Source organism: Dipteris shenzhenensis, chromosome 29 (assembly GCF_047967505.1).
Source record: "Dipteris shenzhenensis isolate YYH24624 ecotype China chromosome 29, Dip_SZ_1.0, whole genome shotgun sequence".
Classification (NCBI taxonomy): Eukaryota; Viridiplantae; Streptophyta; class Polypodiopsida; order Gleicheniales; family Dipteridaceae; genus Dipteris; species Dipteris shenzhenensis.
Genome location: NC_141624.1, coordinates 18,628,073 through 18,645,854, shown reverse-complemented (window position 1 = coordinate 18,645,854; position 17,782 = coordinate 18,628,073). Strand labels below are relative to the sequence as shown.

Below are 17,782 nucleotides of genomic sequence, written 5' to 3'. Positions count from 1 at the left end.
ACCTAGGATTTTAGGGTTTTGCCATGTTGATAGCCCTTTGTAATCTCATTCTTGCAATTTTATTTCAACAGATCTTCAAGTTTTTGCTTGATCCACTCTCATAATGTTGTGTTTGATTCTGAAAAGATCATAGATGATTGTTCCAGATTCTCATAGGCATGGGAATATCCCTTAAAAGAAAAATTAGATGTTTTTTCAATGCTTCAAGAAATTTGGTGGCTATGGTTAGGAAGAGTATGGGTGCTAAGGGCAGACTTTGAGAACAAAAAGAGGGGGAGTATATGTCAAATGCCTGCAAAGATTTCTACAAGGAGATAGGGATTATGCATGAACATGAATGTACAGCCCCATATACACCTCAAATGGTCAGATGATAGATCGAAGGGAAAATGGTTGCCACACAGATTTTGGATGGAGGCACAAATGTGTGCAGCACACACTTTGAATAGATGCCCAACCAAGGCCTTGAAAACTATGACTATGACAAAAAACCCAGGGTGGACTACCTTAGGTGTTTGGCTGCATAGACTATACACATACGCCTGCCTAGTCAATTGAGAAGCAAGCTCAATGATAAGAAGATAAAATGCATATTTATTGGCTACAGCATTGAGAGCAAAGCTTACCATCTCTACAATCCTCAGACAAGAAGGATTTTTGTCCCTAGAGATATGACTTTTGCACATGGTTGTTAAGACACTCGTGTCTTATGGTAAGACACTTAAGACACTTAAGACACGTGTCTTACCTTAAGACACGTTTAGACACGCTCCAAATTTTTTTTATAAAATTAAAAAAACCCTACGTTTTGGACAATGGAACCTTAGACTTTGCATTTTCGTTTCGCCGTACAAGCCGTCCGGTTCCGTACGCTGTTTCGCCTCTCCCGCTGCAGCAAACTTCACGTACGCTGACGATTTGCCGTACAAACTTCACGTACGTACCGTACGGACTCGAGTCTCGACGTACACACGTGACACCCCGTACAAATCCGCCGTACATCGTACGGATCCGCCGTACACTGTACGGATCCGCCGTACACTGTACGGATTTACTGTAGTCTCAGGTCTGTACGTTACCTTCTGCACCTGCTGGTTTCGGTGACGACCATCGACGTTGGAGGCTGGAGCTCAGCCTGCCTTCAGGTTCACATTGTACACACTGCATCGTTTTCTTCAGCCTTCTTTTAGCTTGTTATATAGTGCTGGCTCCACTCTGCATCTTGCTTTCTCCTTTCCCAAAAAATTGGGCCAATTATGGGCTGATTCCTGAATCCTGAAATCCCTAAGAAAGTTGGCCCTCTTCTGGGTTTGTTTCATATAAGAGCCTGCTAGAATAACAGTAAATTTAAAGGGGGCAAAGTATGGGCTGAAAGCCCTAATTAATTTGGCCTCCTTAGGGCTGCATAGATGATAGCACCTTATGCATTAGACTTGTCACTGCTTAATGCTTGAGCCTTCAAGCTTCTATTGCAGCTTGCTTCAAGCTTGGCATGTGCATTTCTCAACACAATTAGTCTATAGATTGCAGTTCACTTGCTTGTTCTACTTCTCCCAAAATTTATATTGAATTATGCTCGTGTGCATGCCAACATGACAGGTCGCAGGTCATAGCAGCAGAGAATTACAGCATAGCAACAGAGAATTACAGCATAGCAGGCTGCAGCAGAGATTTACCATGCCTAAACCTCCAAATCCACTTTGGGGGATCCATACCACTATGATTAACCCCGCTGTGGCAACGGGGTCAGGAAACAAAGAGTGGAAATGCAATTATTGTGGTGAGCCTTTTGTGAGCTCAGCGACACGTCTTATTCTCCATGTGTCTGGACTTGGTGGTAGGGGAATTGGTGGATGTACTTCTGTTCCTTTTGAGATTGCGCAGAAAGTTATCAGAGATCATCCAAAACTTTGTGGTGGACCTAGTACCATGCCTGCTGCCTTGCAAGATGAGGATTTGTTGGGGCCTGAGTCTCACACTATCAACCTTGATGATGCTATGGATAGTGACTCTAGTGCTATTGGTTCCTCTCATGCAAAGAAGAGGGCCAGGAAAGAGGGCATTGCTTTTGCTACATCCTCACAACCATCCACCACTATGGCTACTTCGAAAAAGCACCAGGGGACTTTATCAGGTGCATTGTCCACACAGTCTTGGCAAAAAGAGCGGCAGCGTTTGGCAGATATTGAAATTGGGAGGACTGTGATTGAATGCAATTTTGCTTTCAATGTCCTACAAACACCACAGTGGAAGAGGATGATCAAGGCAGTGGCAGCTGTGGGAGCTACAGATACATGGACAGGTGTGACATATGGTGCGATGAGGACATCTGTGTTGGAGGAGGAGATAGGCAGAATTAACAAAGCTCTTGATCCTATCAAGGAGGGATGGAAGAAATTTGGTTGCAGCATTCTGTCTGATGGTTGGAGTGATGTTAGGAGGAGGGGCATCATTAATATATTGGTATCCTCATGCCTTGGTACGTACTTTTTGAAAGCTGTTGATACAGGTCGAGGAGGTGCTAGCACTACAGGTGAAGTCATTTTTCAGCATATCCGAGCAGCTATCATTGAGATAGGGCCTGAGAATGTGGTCCAAGTTGTTACAGACAATGCAAGTAATTGTGTGAGGATGGGAGAGCTTGTGGAGGCAGAGTTTCCTTCCATTGTATGGACTCCTTGTGCTTCACATTGCCTAGACCTTCTCATGGAGGACATCGGTCGGCTCCCTTGGATTGCTAGTGTGATGCAGACTGCTAGTACCATTGCAGCCTTCTTTAAGAAGAAGCCCAAGGCCTTGGCCATATTCAGGGAGCATAGCAACTTGGAAATTGTCCGGCCATCGAAGACACGCTTTGCATACATGCACATTGTTTTGGAGCGCCTTCTTGCAGTGCATGCAGCTCTTCGACAGACAGTGGTGTCTCGGATGTGGTTAGAGTGGCCTGACTCTACCAGGGCAGAGAGCATGACGGTACAGAGGATGTGCTTGGATCACTCACTTTGGACTGACATGGAGTCCATAGTGAAAGCTCTCCATCCTTTATTCGCTGTCTTGCGGGTGACTGATATGGAGGGAAGTACTCTTGGCTTGGTCCATCATTTCATGGAGCAGTTGCGTGTTTCGCTGAGTACATGTAGCTCCCTCGCACCTGAGAGGTAAGGTTGGTCTATGTCCATTATATTAATAAGTAATGAATCATCACTTATCATAAATCCATTATCAGTGACAAGTGTTTATTATAATTTACAAATTATGTTGATATGTAGATTGGAAGAAATAAGGTCTCTAGTGGATACGAGATGGCAGTTCATGTGTAGGCCCATCCATGGACTTGCAACACTTTTGCATCCACTGTTTAAGTCAGCTGATTTATTCAATAAGCCAGAGTTATTGGCGGATAGAGATGCCTACATAGGGAGGGTTTTTTCAGAGGATGAGCAATTGGAGCTGGACTTGGAGCTTTCTCAGTATCAGAATAGTGTGGGTGCTTCCTTCTCTAGACCCACGTCTAGAAGGAAAGAGATTTGTGTGAAGCCAATTGAGTGGTGGGAGACATATGGCTACTCCACTCCTCGAGTGCGGAAGTTGGCTCTCCGGATTTTATCTCAGGTGAGAGCTGAGACATATATCTTTGAAGTTTGGCATTTGCTATTCCTGGTTAGGTAAAGTTTAAACTGTAAATGTAGATGATGAGTGATCTTGATTCTCACTCCTTTAATCTCGATTTGTAAATACTAAATGCCAATCGGGATTTGGAACCAAATGGCAAAAGGAATGTGCAGCAGGAGCATGCGAGAGGAACTGGAGCTCCTACTCTTTGATCCATACGAAAATAAGGAACAAGTTAAGCACAAGGCAACTCGAGCGCTTAGTATACTGCCGTGCAAACTTGAGGCTTATAAGAAAGCTTAAAAACTTGGCAGGTCCAATGCAGGTAACATTGGTAGCTACTAGCTTGAGTCTATTGTAACATGTTCACAGTTCTATCATCTATGATTTCGATTTTAAATATATCTAGGAAATTGAAATCATAACAATGAACATTGAACATAATAACATATGCTTCATTGCTTCTAAATGTTGTTGCAGGTGGATCCTACAACCATTGACATAACCGAGTTGCCTACTTATGCTAGAGTTGAAGCTGATGAGGAGGAGATATATGCACAGCTACATAGAGAGCTAGAGACCATAGATAGACGAGTCACTCGTTCACGTCGTAGATCAGCAGCATCAGCCATTGCTATTCCAGCACAGAGGGACACATCAGAGGGCAGGGGCAGAGGCAGAGGCAGAGTCAGAGGCAGGAGTGGTGGAAGAGGAGCACGAGGTCGTGGTTGTGCCATCCGACGTGGCCATGGGAGAGCCGTGGCTATGGCCAGTACCTCGTCAGATACACCTATGCGGTCTGCCTTGGACGAGGAGGAGGGGGAGGATGAGGAGGAGGAGGAGGAGGATGAGGTGCCCGAGGAGCCACAGTATGATAGTGAGGGTAACACTATCACTGATGGTGACTTTGGATCCAGCAGTGGCACTGACCTAGCAGATTCAGAGTCCAGACTAGGATGAGTCTTGAGAGACTTGACTCTTGACTCAGATTCAGACTAGGATGAGTCTTGAGATTCAAAAGTTTTCCATTCAGTTATATGTATGAGGATTCAGATTTCATTCAAATTTCATGTGGCATTGGCCGAGTTATTTATGACATATGTTTAAACTTTATTGAAGACTATGATGATTGACTCTTAACTACATTGTACTTCTAAAATGTTAAAACTTAAAACTAGCAGCTAGTCATGCAGCATGCTACATTGCTACCAAGTTGTACTTATACATACTTATATTTTTAAATTTAATATTTATTTAATATTATTATAACTGGAAAACGTGTCTTACGTGTCTTATCTTTAAGACACTTTAGACACTCGTGTCTAAAGCGTGTCTAACGTGTCGTGTCTTAACGTGTCTTACAACTATGCTTTTGCAGAAAAGTTTGATTAGTCCATGCTTGATACACAACTACATACAAGTACTTGGGATGTGTTTGATGGATTACTTCCACTGGCAATTGAAGGCAGTTCAAACCAGCCAGTAGAAGATCAGCATATTCAGCCTACACATGCTAATGTACATCAGCCTTTGGATGCTCCCGGGGCATCTCTAGCATCCCATCTCCTCTGATTCTGGATAGGAACAACAAGTGCAGCTGGTATTGGCCTCGCCTGAGCTTGCTAACTACCATGGGGATCACCTTCTTGCCAAGGTGTACCAGGAGCAATAATTGCATATCTACGGGCAATTGAAGGCACTTCAAACCAGCCAGTAGAAGATCAGCATATTTAGCCTACACATGCTAATGTACATCAGCCTTTGAATGCTCCCGGGGCATCTCTAGCATCCCATCTGAAGGCACATGGTGGAGATGGAGAGAGAGAGAGAGGGTAGGCTAGGGAGAGAGGAAGTGATACTCAAAAAGAGACATAATGAAATGGAAATGAAATGACTAGAGCAATAAACCAAAATGAAAGTACTCACATGTAGACCAAAGAGCTTGTAGCTTGATACTTGATTGATTTGACACTAGACAAGTACAACTCTTATATAGAGCACACACACACATATGAACACCTATGCATATGGGAAAACTCCCAATGTGACACGTGGCATCCATAGGACATACTAGACTAGAACTCACACTAGAACACACCAAACTGACTCAACTTGGCTTCATATTCTAACATCCCCCCACCATGAAGGCAAGGTGAGAGACTACTAGAATGGAACCAAGGACAGAACATGACAGTGACAGGACTACTAAACTGTGCAATGTATGAACTAGACATGGCTCCCCAAATACTCGGAGGCTGAAGTCTGAGCATGGTTCAGAGGTTGGACTAAGCACTCACATGGCTTTACATCCCAAACATGACTCAAAGGCTAATGTCTCAGTGTGGATGCATGAACAACTAAAAGGTCTAGAAGACCAATGCACCAACATCCTGGAACTCATATGCCACGCCTACCCTATCACTACCAATATATGGCTCCCACAGTACATTCCCCTCTTGACTCCAGGGACTAACTAGGAACATGGAGTCACACACCAAACATATAAGAGAAAATACATCATTTTAGGAGGACTATCCAAGGCAGAGGACCTTTATTAACTCTTCAAACATTCTTTTTAAAGGGACTACTCGAGGCACAGAACCTTTAACTCCAACATATAAAAATATATAGAAGATTTCATTCATTTTATGCATAGCAAGGGCAAAGAACCCATGAGCCCAAAGTAGCTACCGCACAAGAGTGTGCACATCCTGATGCAAAGAGGTATGTCGGTCAAGAACCAGGCAAGAATGCCCTCGAATGATGTGTCAATGAAAGCCATAGGAGCAGCTACCAAGGGAGATCACGTCATGACTCTCAATGTGCCAATCGGAGAGTCACCAAATGCTCAAGGGAGCTTCCCAGTTGAAGACGCAAATCGTGGGCTGCTCAAATCAGATCCGTGAGCACCAACGGGAAGCTCGAATGAAGGCGGTAAGAGAGGCAATCTATGGCGGAATCACGAGCAAGTTTTGGCGTGGATTTCGAGGGCAAGAGCAGCAGCAATAGACTGCATCAGATGGCGCAGCAATCGAGGCGGTCACTGAAGTGTACCGAGATCAAAGAAATGATATTTGATTGTTCGATACAGTCTAACACCGCAATGTCACAATGTCGGAGATGACGAGGTGTGAAAAGAGTATTCCCTACTGTCAGAAGCTTCAAGTCAATGTACCGGAGTGTAGGTACAGTCGAAATGACTTGTGGGTAAGCTCGGGAAGCTTAAATCACTGCTGGAGGTCACGGGAGTCCAAATGTGATCAAAAAATGCCAAAAAATAGCCTAAAACTGCTTGGAATCACCTTCTGACAAGTTATACGGACTTCTAGCACTAGCGCGCATCCGTTTCAAAGGTCCGTACGGGCGTACGGACATTTGTACAGATGTACGGACAAAAAAGTTGATTTTTTAACCCTCTAAATGGTGCGGGCCAAAATGTCAAAATCGGACCTCAAAAGGTCAAAAAACAGCCGCTGGACTGCTCCAAAACAAGTTTCTGGCGACCAACGGACAAGAAATGTCCGCCAATGCTGAGGGAGAACCACGAACTAATGTGGGAGTGAGCTGAACTCACAAACAAGGACCAGGAGCAATCACTAGGACACCGGAGTACTTGATGGCGAGGAACCATGGCGAGGCTAAGGGAAGGGAGGCTCTACCTTAGAAATAAGAAAGAAATTTTATTAGTCTTCGGAAGACCGATGGGTCTATGAGACTGAAAGAAAACCTAATACAAATTACAGTAAGGGTGGAGCTACTGAAACGAGCATCATCACCCGTGCTGAATCCTAAGTCTGATCATACATCATCAAATACATCTGGATGTAACAATGAAAAGAAAAGGACTAGAGCGGAGCGGAATCCTCCGTATGTCATGTCACCTAAGCTGGTGCATAGCCGGTGATGGGACGTTGGGGCCCGTCAAGGGATGCCGTGCGTCTCAATCTCCTAGATGAGGCTCGACGCAAGACCAGAGCCACTGTGACTTTCGTGGGACGTATCCCGGGTCTAAACAATGACGAGAGGTCCCCAGAGTGATCTGTGTGTCCCCTCGATGTCTCGTGTGTCGTGCTGCGATCGTCGGGTCGGGGTCTTTGTCACGTCTGTGGCTAGAGACTGGACGATCAGTCACTCGATGGGAAGAACTCTGTGATCCTGCTCTGAGAGGTGTCTGATGATGTGGCCAAACCCCGTCGCCTGAGTAAGTACTCTCCGTGTCGGACCCCCTCGTGAATGAAGACCGCGAGGCATCTCTGATCTGGGTAGGCGAGGAATCTGGAAAAGAGCCCGGAGCCGTCTCTGAAGAGGCAGGTGATATGGCTAAGCGTGGGGTGGCGATAGCGAAGAATAGGTATGTGTGATCAGCTCCTGGAGGGAGTGGTGCAACGGTGAAGTCGGTGATACATGAAGTGAAGGTAGGGGATCCCATGATGTAATCTACTACACTAGTGCCCTCCCCGTGTGGGAAGCAAGTAAAACCACCTGAGGAGGGCCATAGGTCAAGCCCGTTGCAGATGATGAGATCATGCATCCTACCCAGATCAAGAAGCGCGTGTCCATATGGTGTAACAGGCAGGAGTGGTGCCTGGCGCGTGCTCGTCCTGGCGTTGAAGTCCTCAACGAGGAGAACTTCCCCATGGGCTGAAAGGTCTGGGATATCCTAATGTAAGGGTGAATATGGCGATGTCTCACCCTCCTCTCGTGCCACTTTGGCGAAGTGGCGGGAAGTAGCATATTGCTATGAAAAGGTCACGGGTGTCTGTGCGTCGGATCCGGATCCACATGAATCGGGAGTGTGCGTCCTTCCTCTCAATGGAGATGGCTCTAACAAGGGAAGACCTGTATAATACTGCGACCCCACCTGATCCTCAGACTCCTCCTATATCCCTCGTCTCATCCCTGAAGGCTGACTCCCATGTGTAGCCACTGACTATCAGTAGTGGACACTCTGGGCTCTGGTGTGTCTCCGTGTAAAAGACTGTCTCGTCCTGTATAAGACTCCGAGAAGTTCCATGGGTCTGACCATAAGGTACCATTACAATTCCAAATGGTGCATGCTAGGGTCTCGCAAACCTGAGTCTCATAGGCCCCGTTCCCCTAGGGGTACGGGTGGGAGCCCGACGGGTGCCAGTCGACGGGTGCCGGTCAACAACCTACCATCTCGAACCACGGCCCATTTCCCCTCCTTGCGGGCAACATCCCGCTGCTGTAGAAGAACTCGACAGTACCTGTGCGGGTCTTCAGCGGTGGAGTATCACATGATGGATTCCTCCAGTTGTTCCATCGGCACACCCAGCTCTCTAACATCTCTGTTCCATCCAGGAGCTGAGAGGGGGTGTTAGAGGTCAACATCTCATGATGTCACCTAAAGAGAGGGCCTTGCTTGTGGGTGTGCCCGCCTAGTGCAAGGCTAGGGTAGATTTAAAGAGGGCATGTGTTGTGGGTGTGCCCACCCCCCGTGAGGGTAGTCTAGAGTAGGGCTGACAGTACGGTTGTGTGGCCATCCTAGGCCTCTTGCTGCGACTCATGGCAGCCTATGAGGAGGCGCAAATTCCTGGCTGCCTGGGGGGGGCTTGTGTGGCCACCTATGTGTGATGTAGCCCCACCCTCATGACCCTTTTATGGGAAGAGGTGCTCCGACCTAGTAGCCGGCCACCTAGCTTTGTTTAGTCGAGTGCATGAGCAGGAGGGGCACCCCTTTTATGGCTGAATGCGGCCCCCTTGGAGGGTATACTGCAGGAGGCCTTGTCGGCCCTGTTTTGGGGAGCAGTAGGGCTGGTACCAGCCCCTCTTATAGGGCTGTGGGCAGCCCTGGAGGTGAGTCGGCCCACCTGGCCTGGTCGGCCCGTATACAACAGTGGGATCGGCCCCTTTGAGCAGCTGGTCGGTGCCCTGGCAGGCTGGCCGACTAGGGGAGGCTGAGCGCAGTGCCTCCCCCCTCCCCTCATTTTCTATCACTTGGAGCAAGTGTGTGGAGCAAGACTTCCACACTTAGGGTGCAGCAGTTGAGCACCTCTTGTACCGCTCTTCTGAATCTATAAGTAGAGGTTTTCCCCTGCAGTTCTCGGGGTTTTCCCTGAGATCCTCTTGCAGCTTTCTCTGTTTTCCTCTCTCCCTCTCAGTGTGGTGTGTGTGTGAGGCATGCTCTCTCTCTCTCTCTCTCTCTCTCTCTCTCTCTCTCTCTCTCTCATTGCAGTAGCTACTCTCCCCTGGATACGTCATCATATGCTCATGAGGTCACTACAGAGGGACACAACCCGTTTGAGGCCATACATGATGACATCATAGAGGTCTCCAGGCAGGGAGACATCCTCCTTTTGGGGGACTTCAATGCAAGGACAGGAGATAGGCAAGTGGGCCTACTAGATTTTGCATACGAGAGAGATCCCCATGTGGTCCCGGAGCTAGATGCAGCAGAGCTCGGGATCCTGAGACATTCTGCAGATGCCCTGAATAATGTGACAGCATATGGGTGATTTTTGCGTTAGTTGGGAGCAGTCCATGATCTCATCATCTACAATGGTCTTCAGAGAAGGCCATCATCTGGACAATTCACTTGTTTCCCACATGGCGGTGGGAAAAGCACAGTGGACTACCTACTGGGCACCCTAGCTTTCGCTTCACACATACACGACTTCACAGTACCCCCTCCTCCACTCGGAGCTGAGTGTCAAAGACTTCTATACATATGAGTCAGCTATAGGACACAGTCGAGTAGAGGAGGAGAAGCTAGCTAATATGAGGGCAGCCTGGATCAGCAAAGACAGCCGACGCGGTACCACTGAGAGAGGGACGCACAGATCACACACCAGACTGAGAGTGCCCAGAGCACATTCTATTGAGGTCCAACCTATTACAACTCTCCTCAGTGGGGACCGACAGAGACGAGGGGTCACCCTGGACATAGCCCAGAGAGTTCAAAGATTGAGGAGACTGCGCCCCACACAACGCGAGACGGCTCGACACATGCAGATACGAGATATTTTCACAACTCACTAGAGAGCCATCACTGTGCCGGGCTTTGGTTTCTAAGCCCTAGCTCCGAGGTCGACTTGATTCAGCTTGTACTTGGCTGGTGTTTGACTGATTATGATTATGATTTTCATAGATTAGTACTCGGTAAGGGCCCTAGCACGCCCTTTGCTCCAACCCCACTGAGGCTTGTATGAGTCTACGTTTTCTCCGTACTTTGTCCCATAGGCCCGTGAGGCCTTCCGTGGATGTTAATACATCTCTCTCTCTCTCTCTCTCTCTCTCTCTCTCTCTCTCTCTCTCTTCATTTCTGCTGCACTTCTCACAGCGTCAGCCCATGACTTGTAAAAGTGAGGCTTCTTAGGGATCAACTGGCAATTGGTCATAAGGTGCGACAGCACTCAGTTGGCTATGCTTTTGCTCAGCAAACTTCCAAGAACCTAGTTCGTGATGCCTCTTGGGCAAGGCTAATCATATTCGAGGAACTGAGCTGTCATGAGGGCGTGAATTCTTTATTGCGAAATCTACTAGTGAATACCTTTAGCCTGCATGTGGGCAAGGTCAGGGTTGTAGGCGCGCAAGGGCTCCCTAGGAATTAATGCATATTTTCTTGTGTCCATACGTACTATTTTAGATTTTCACAAAATAGTATTCACAAAGAACAAGTGCATGTTTATTGATTGAAGTCAAGGAACTTTGCAGTAATATCTCTAGAGATATGATTCCAGGGACTTGGTACCCTTCGACAGATTTTGAAGCTTTCAAAATTATCATACTCATCAAGTTCCTGCATAAACTCATGTATGAACGCCTCACAAAATTCAATCCAAGTCTTGGGAGCATAAGGTTTTACCTTCAACTCTCGCCACAGCCCACCACGTGAAAGCTTTCCTCACAAATACATCTCAACAAGGATCGGATGGATATCCTTAGGATAGTTAATGATGGCGAACTAGGCTCCCCACCTATTTAAACAAGAGAGCACATACTCTGGAGTCCTCTCTTTCTTCTCGCCTGAGTATATTTCACGAGAAAAGGAGGACTTACCATAGTGTTTCTTATGGGAATCCTGAGTTTGTTGCAAAACTAGCAAGTTTTGTTGTGTAGTTTGCATTTGATTGAACAAATTTAAATAACATTTGCATCAATCTGGACCCCTTACCTATGGTGGAGCGGAAGGTCGAGAAGCTAAGTTCCATTGCAAGGATTTGGCTCTGTTAACGGAAATGAGAGAGGGAGAGAGAGGAGTGCACACAAGATGCTAACTGTACACTATCTGTATTCCAAGGAAAATAGGAATATATACATGAACCTCTTAGGGTTAGGGTTAGGGTTATATTAGGGTTTGTTGTCCCATAAACCTTATGGTGCGATTTACACACCATTCTCAACACCCCCTCTTAAATTGCAGTGTATAAGAAGAGGGTGCTTTACAAAACACAATTTTTGGATTTTTTGAATGTTGCATAACGGCAATAGAATAAAGATCAGAAAAGATGCTCAAGAGTGCAAAAACAGCACAGTAGAAAAACTATGTACAAAGGTGTACAGCTTAACCTTCACTTCCCTCTCTTAAGTTGCGATTAGCGAAGACCAGGATGATGTCGAAAGTGTGCAAGGCTTGCTGAAGATATCTATGACTTGTTCTTGTATCGGACAATGTATCAATTCGATCTCTTCACTAAGAACTTTCTCACGAACGAAGTGATAATGCACTTCAATGTATTTTGTTCTAGCATGAAACACTGGGTTCTTTGCCAGTTGAATGCTTCTCATATTATCTGAATAGAGCACAGTAGGGTCTCCAGAAAGTATCTCAATCTCTGAAAGAAGCCTTTTCAACCAAATTGCTTCACATGTTGCATTGGTGGATCCTCTATACTTTGCTTCGGTGGAAGACAATGCCACTGTTGGTTGCTTCTTGCTTTGCCATGACAAAGCTGCGGAGCCAAGGCTAAAGTAGTATCCACTGGTGGATCTTCTGTCATTTATACTTCCTGCCCAATCAGCATATGTGTATCCGTGGAAGTGTAAGTCGGATGACCTATCATGTACCATGAAGGTATCTGAGTACTCTCTTCGCAGCAAGGAGGTGAGTCTTTTTGGGATTCTACATGAACTGGCTAAGCACACCAACTGCATATGATATGTATGGCCTGGTGATAGTCAAATAGGTCAAGCGGCCAATGAGTTGTCTTTAATGTAGAGGATGGGCCTGGTTGGCTAGCTTTGCCCAGCCCAACCTGCCCTCCATATGGGCTGCCTTGTGCTGCTCCATCCCCTGCCATGTCAGCGCCTGTTCCCCCTGCTTTTGCTGCGCCAACCTATGCACCATTATCAGGGTCTGTTGCAGGCCCTTTGCCTGCCCACTACCCTCGCCATATGGCTCGCCATGCTGACGCCATCTGCTGGTGTCTGTTGCAGGTCACAATCCTGCCCACATTCCAACCATGACTCCATGCCTTGTGTCATCCTAAAGCTGTCCTCTGAGTGCCTCATGCCAGGCCTGATCCAAGACAATGTGTCCCCGCCATCTTCCTGCACATGAGCAGCTCCTGATGCAACCTTTCATCCTTGGGATACCACACCAACCACGAATGCTCCACAAAATCGCGGAGGGCGATTTTGTGGGGCCAATAAAGGGCCCTATTGGGGCTGGTTGGGCTGAGCCAACCAGGTCGGTTGGGCCAGCCAACCTGGTCTGTCCAGTCGGCCCAGATTGGAACAGACTGGTCGGTTTTCTCAGCAGGCCTTAGGGCCTATATAAGGAGAGGCTCTTGGCCTCATTCATAATCCAGCAGCCAGCAGTTCCAGGGCAGAAAGGAGCAGCAGGAAGCCTACTCTCTGGGCCTATCTACAGGAGGTGAGAGAGTGCAACAGGTGCTGCAGACTTGGCTCTAGGGAGAGGCTGGACCTTGGCTGTCTTCTAGGGCAGCAAGGTGCTGAGATCATCATCTTCTGGAGCAGCCATTCACAAGCAGGTTGGAGCAGTGGAACAGCTATCTTGGGGCCTACATTCACGAGGACCAAGGGGACCTGTGTGCTGTAGACAAAGCTTGGCAGGGGCTGCCCACCTAGGCTGATTCACAGGCAGTAAGGTGGAGAAGAACACACTAGACGGAAAGTCTACAGACGCTTGAGGTGGAGCACGCGGGCTCGAGTCTAGAGATAGCCGGCAGATAGGAGAAGGACCTTGTGGTTAGATCAGAGGACCACACCATTGGTGGGACTCTAGATCTATCTCTTGTGTATTGTGTCCATAGTTTTGGACGGAAATATATATTTTGGTGGTTTCTCTATCTGGTTGGTTCATTGTCTATTGATGAGTCTGCACACCTATGTTATGCACATTAAGTAAAGAAGTTTGTGATTCCACACCCCACACCCACACTGTGTGAGCTCCTGGGCATTACTATAAGTCTTCCGCTACGTGTACCCTCTGTTGGGTATTTTCTAACATGGTATCAGAGCCCAAGTAGGAGGCTCACAGGTGTCGGAGCCTGAAGGCAAGGACCTTGTTGAAGGACGACCCTGATTCAGAAGCTCTTGGGAATCGACTTCCACGACTGGAGGATTGTGCCCTTGCGAGAAGGAGGGTGACGCAACTTCAGTCAGGTGCGTTTAAAGTTCGCAGTCCAGGTTATCTGGGGATGTACTTTTGTTGCAGACCTTGCCAAAGGAAGGACGGGTTGAAACAGACGCTCAGAGCATGGTGCCTGGAAAACTCTAGGTTGTTCACTCATTATGAGGGGGACAACTGGAAGATCGTGATGGCCGGATTGCTCGAGTTCAGAGGCGGGAACATGACTGAAGGAGGTGGTGCCAAGAGGTGCTACCAAAGATGGACCTGTGTACCAGGATGGTGTGCGGAAGCGAAACCGGATCTGGTGGAGCAGGAGCCACTAGATGAAAAGCCAGGAAAGGATTTTGACACCGAAAGGTTCCAGAGGACTACGACTAGGGAGTTACTGGAGCATCTTCATCGACGTGTTGGCATTGGGCCGAGATGTGTCGGTGAGAGCGGGTGTTGGAAAGGTCACCTCCCCATCTGTAAGCCCCTAAATGAGGAGAGCGTGGGGGAGGGAGACCTAGGGCAGGATGTGCCCAAAGAGAGATTACCTGGATGGGTGGATCTGGGACAGATCTGGAGCATTCATGGTTGGTGTGGTATCCCAAGGATGAAAGGCTGCATCAGGAGCTGCTCATGTGCAGGAAGATGGCGGGGACACATTGTCTTGGATCAGGCCTGGCATGAGGCACTCAGAGGACAGCTTCAGGATGACACAAGGCGTGGAGTCATGGTTGGAATGTGGGCAGGATTGTGACCTGCAACAGACACCAGCAGATGGCGTCAGCATGGCGAGCCATATGGCGAGGGTAGTGGGCAGGCAAAGGGCCTGCAACAGACCCTGATGATGGTGCATAGGTTGGCGCAGCAAAAGCAGGGGGAATAGGCGCTGACATGGCAGGGGATGGAGCAGCACAAGGGAGCCCATATGGAGGGCTGGTTGAGCTGGCCAAAGCTAGCCAACCAGGCCCTATCTAGGGCTGGCCAAGGGCTTAGCCCCTGCATGGAATCGTGGGCCAGCAAGCCCTGGAAGAGAGAGCCCAGGAGCGCGATTTTGTGCGGCCAGTAAAGGGCCCTATTGGGGCTGGTTGGGCTGAGCCAACCAGGTCGGTTGGGCCAGCCAACCTGGTCGGTCCAGTCGGCCCAGATTGGGACAGACTGGTTGGTTTCCTCAGCAGGCCTTAGGGCCTATATAAGGAGAGGCTCTTGGCCTCATTCATAATCCAGCAGCCAGCAGTTCCAGGGCAGAATCCAGGGCAGAAAGGAGCAACAGGGAAGCCTACTCTCTGGGCCTATCTACAGGAGGTGAGAGAGTGCAACAGGTGCTGCAGACTTAGCTCTAGGGAGAGGCTGGACCCTGGCTGTCTTCTAGGGCAGCAAGGTGCTGAGATCATCATCTTCTGGAACAGCCATTCACAAGCAGGTTGGAGCAGTGGAACAGCTATCTTGGGGCCTACATTGAGGAGGACCGAGGGGACCTGTGTGCTGTAGACAAAGCTTGGTAGGGGCTGCCCACCTGGGCTGATTCACAGGCAGTAAGGTGGAGAAGAACACACTGGACGGAAAGTCTACAGACGCTCGAGGTGGAGCACGCGGGCTCGAGTCTAGAGATAGCCGGCAGATAGGAGAAGGACCTTGTGGTTAGATCAGAGGACCACACCGTTGGTGGGACTCTGGATCTATCGCTTTTGTATTGTGTCCATAGTTTTGGACGGAAATATATATTTTGGTGGTTTCTCTATCTGGTTGGTTCATTGTCTATTGATGAGTCTGTACACCTATTTTATGCACATTAAGTAAAGCAGTTTGTGATTCCACACCCCACACCCACACTGTGTGAGCTCCTGGGCATTACTATAATTCTTCCGCTGTGTGTACCCTCTGTTGGGTATTTTCTAACAAGGTATCAGAGCCCAGGTAGGAGGCTCACAGGTATGGAAGCCTGAAGGCAGGGACCTTGCTGAAGGACGACCCTGATTCAGACGCTCTTAGGAAGACTTCCACGACTGGAGGATTGTGCCCTTGCGAGAAGGAGGGTGACGTAGGTTCAGTTAGGTGCGTTTAAAGTTTGCAGTCCTGGAGATGTACTTTTGTTGCAGACCTTGCCAAAGGAAGGACGGGTTGAAACAGACGCTTAGAGCATGGTGCCTGGAAAACTCTAGGTTGTTCACTCATTATGAGGGGGACAACTGGAAGATCGTGATGGCTGGATTGCTCGAGTTCAGAGGTGGGAACATGACTGAAGGAGGTGGTGCCAAGAGGTGCTACCAAAGATGGACCTGTGTACCAGGATGGTGTGCGGAAGCGGAACCGGACCTGGTCAAGCAGGAGCCACTGGATGAAAAGCCAAGAAAAGATTTCGACACCGAAAGGTTCCAGAGGACTACGACTAGGGAGTTACTGGAGCATCTTCATCGACGTGTTGGCATTGGGCCGAGATGTGTCAGTGAGAGGGGGTGTTGGAAAGGTCACCTCCCCATCTGTAAGCCCCTAAATGAGGAGAGCGTGGGGGAGGGAGACCTAGGGCAGGATGTTCCCAAAGAGAGATTACCTGGATGTGTGGATCTGGGACAGATCTGGAGCATTCATGGTTGGTGTGGTATCCCAAGGATGAAAGGCTGCATCAGGAGCTGCTCATGTGCAGGAAGATGGCGGGGACACATTGTCTTGGATCAGGCCTGGCATGAGGCACTCAGAGGACAGCTTCAGGATGACACAAGGCGTGGAGTCATGGTTGGAATGTGGGCAGGATTGCGACCTGCAACAGACACCAGCAGATGGCGTCAGCATGGCGAGCCATATGGCGAGGGTAGTGGGCAGGCAAAGGGCCTGCAACAAACCCTGATGATGGTGCATAGGTTGGCGCAGAAAAAGCAGGGGGAACAGGCGCTGACATGGCAGGGGATGTAGCAGCACAAGGCAGCCCATATGGAGGGCTGGTTGGGCTGGGCAAAGCCAGCCAACCAGGCCCCATCTAGGGCTGGCCAAGGGCTTAGCCCCTGCATAGAATCGTGGGCCAGCAAGCCTTGGAAAAGAGAGCCCAAGAGGGCGATTTTGTGGGGCCAGTAAAGGGCCCTATTGGGGCTGGTTGGGCTGAGCCAACCAGGTCGGTTGGGCCAGCCAACCTGGTCTGTCCAGTCGGCCCAGATTGGGACAGACTGGTCGGTTTTCTCAGCAGGCCTTAGGGCCTATATAAGGAGAGGCTCTTGGCCAGCAGCCAGCAGTTCCAGGGCAGAAAGGAGCAGCAGGAAGCCTACTCTCTGGGCCTATCTACAGGAGGTGAGAGAGTGCAACAGGTGCTGCAGACTTAGCTCTAGGGAGAGGCTGGACCTTGGCTGTCTTCTAGGGCAGCAAGGTGCTGAGATCATCATCTTCTGGAGCAGCCATTCACAAGCAGGTTGGAGCAGTGGAACAGCTATCTTGGGGCCTACATTCAGGAGGACCAAGGGGACCTGTATGCTGTAGACAAAGCTTGGCAGGGGCTGCCCACCTAGGCTGATTCACAGGCAGTAAGGTGGAGAAGAACACACTGGACGGAAAGTCTACAGACGCTCGAGGTGGAGCATGCAGGCTCGAGTCTAGAGATAACTGGCAGATAGGAGAAGGACCTTGTGGTTAGATCAGAGGACC

General features: G+C 48.7%; 2 protein-coding genes across 6 annotated transcripts in view; one reads left to right on the top strand and one right to left on the bottom strand.

Annotated features, from left to right (window-relative positions):
* The window catches only part of LOC147882527 (DHHA1 domain protein), a 103,013-nt gene that overhangs the window by 46,815 nt on the left and 38,416 nt on the right, over positions 1-17,782 (bottom strand). The window lies entirely within an intron of this gene.
* Positions 1,847-4,572, top strand: LOC147882528 (uncharacterized). Its single transcript, XM_087400209.1, has 4 exons — positions 1,847-3,158; positions 3,270-3,612; positions 3,776-3,937; positions 4,093-4,572. Exons 1-4 carry the CDS (start codon positions 1,930-1,932, stop codon positions 4,570-4,572), a joined length of 2,214 nt encoding a protein of 737 aa, XP_087256335.1. The 5' UTR covers positions 1,847-1,929.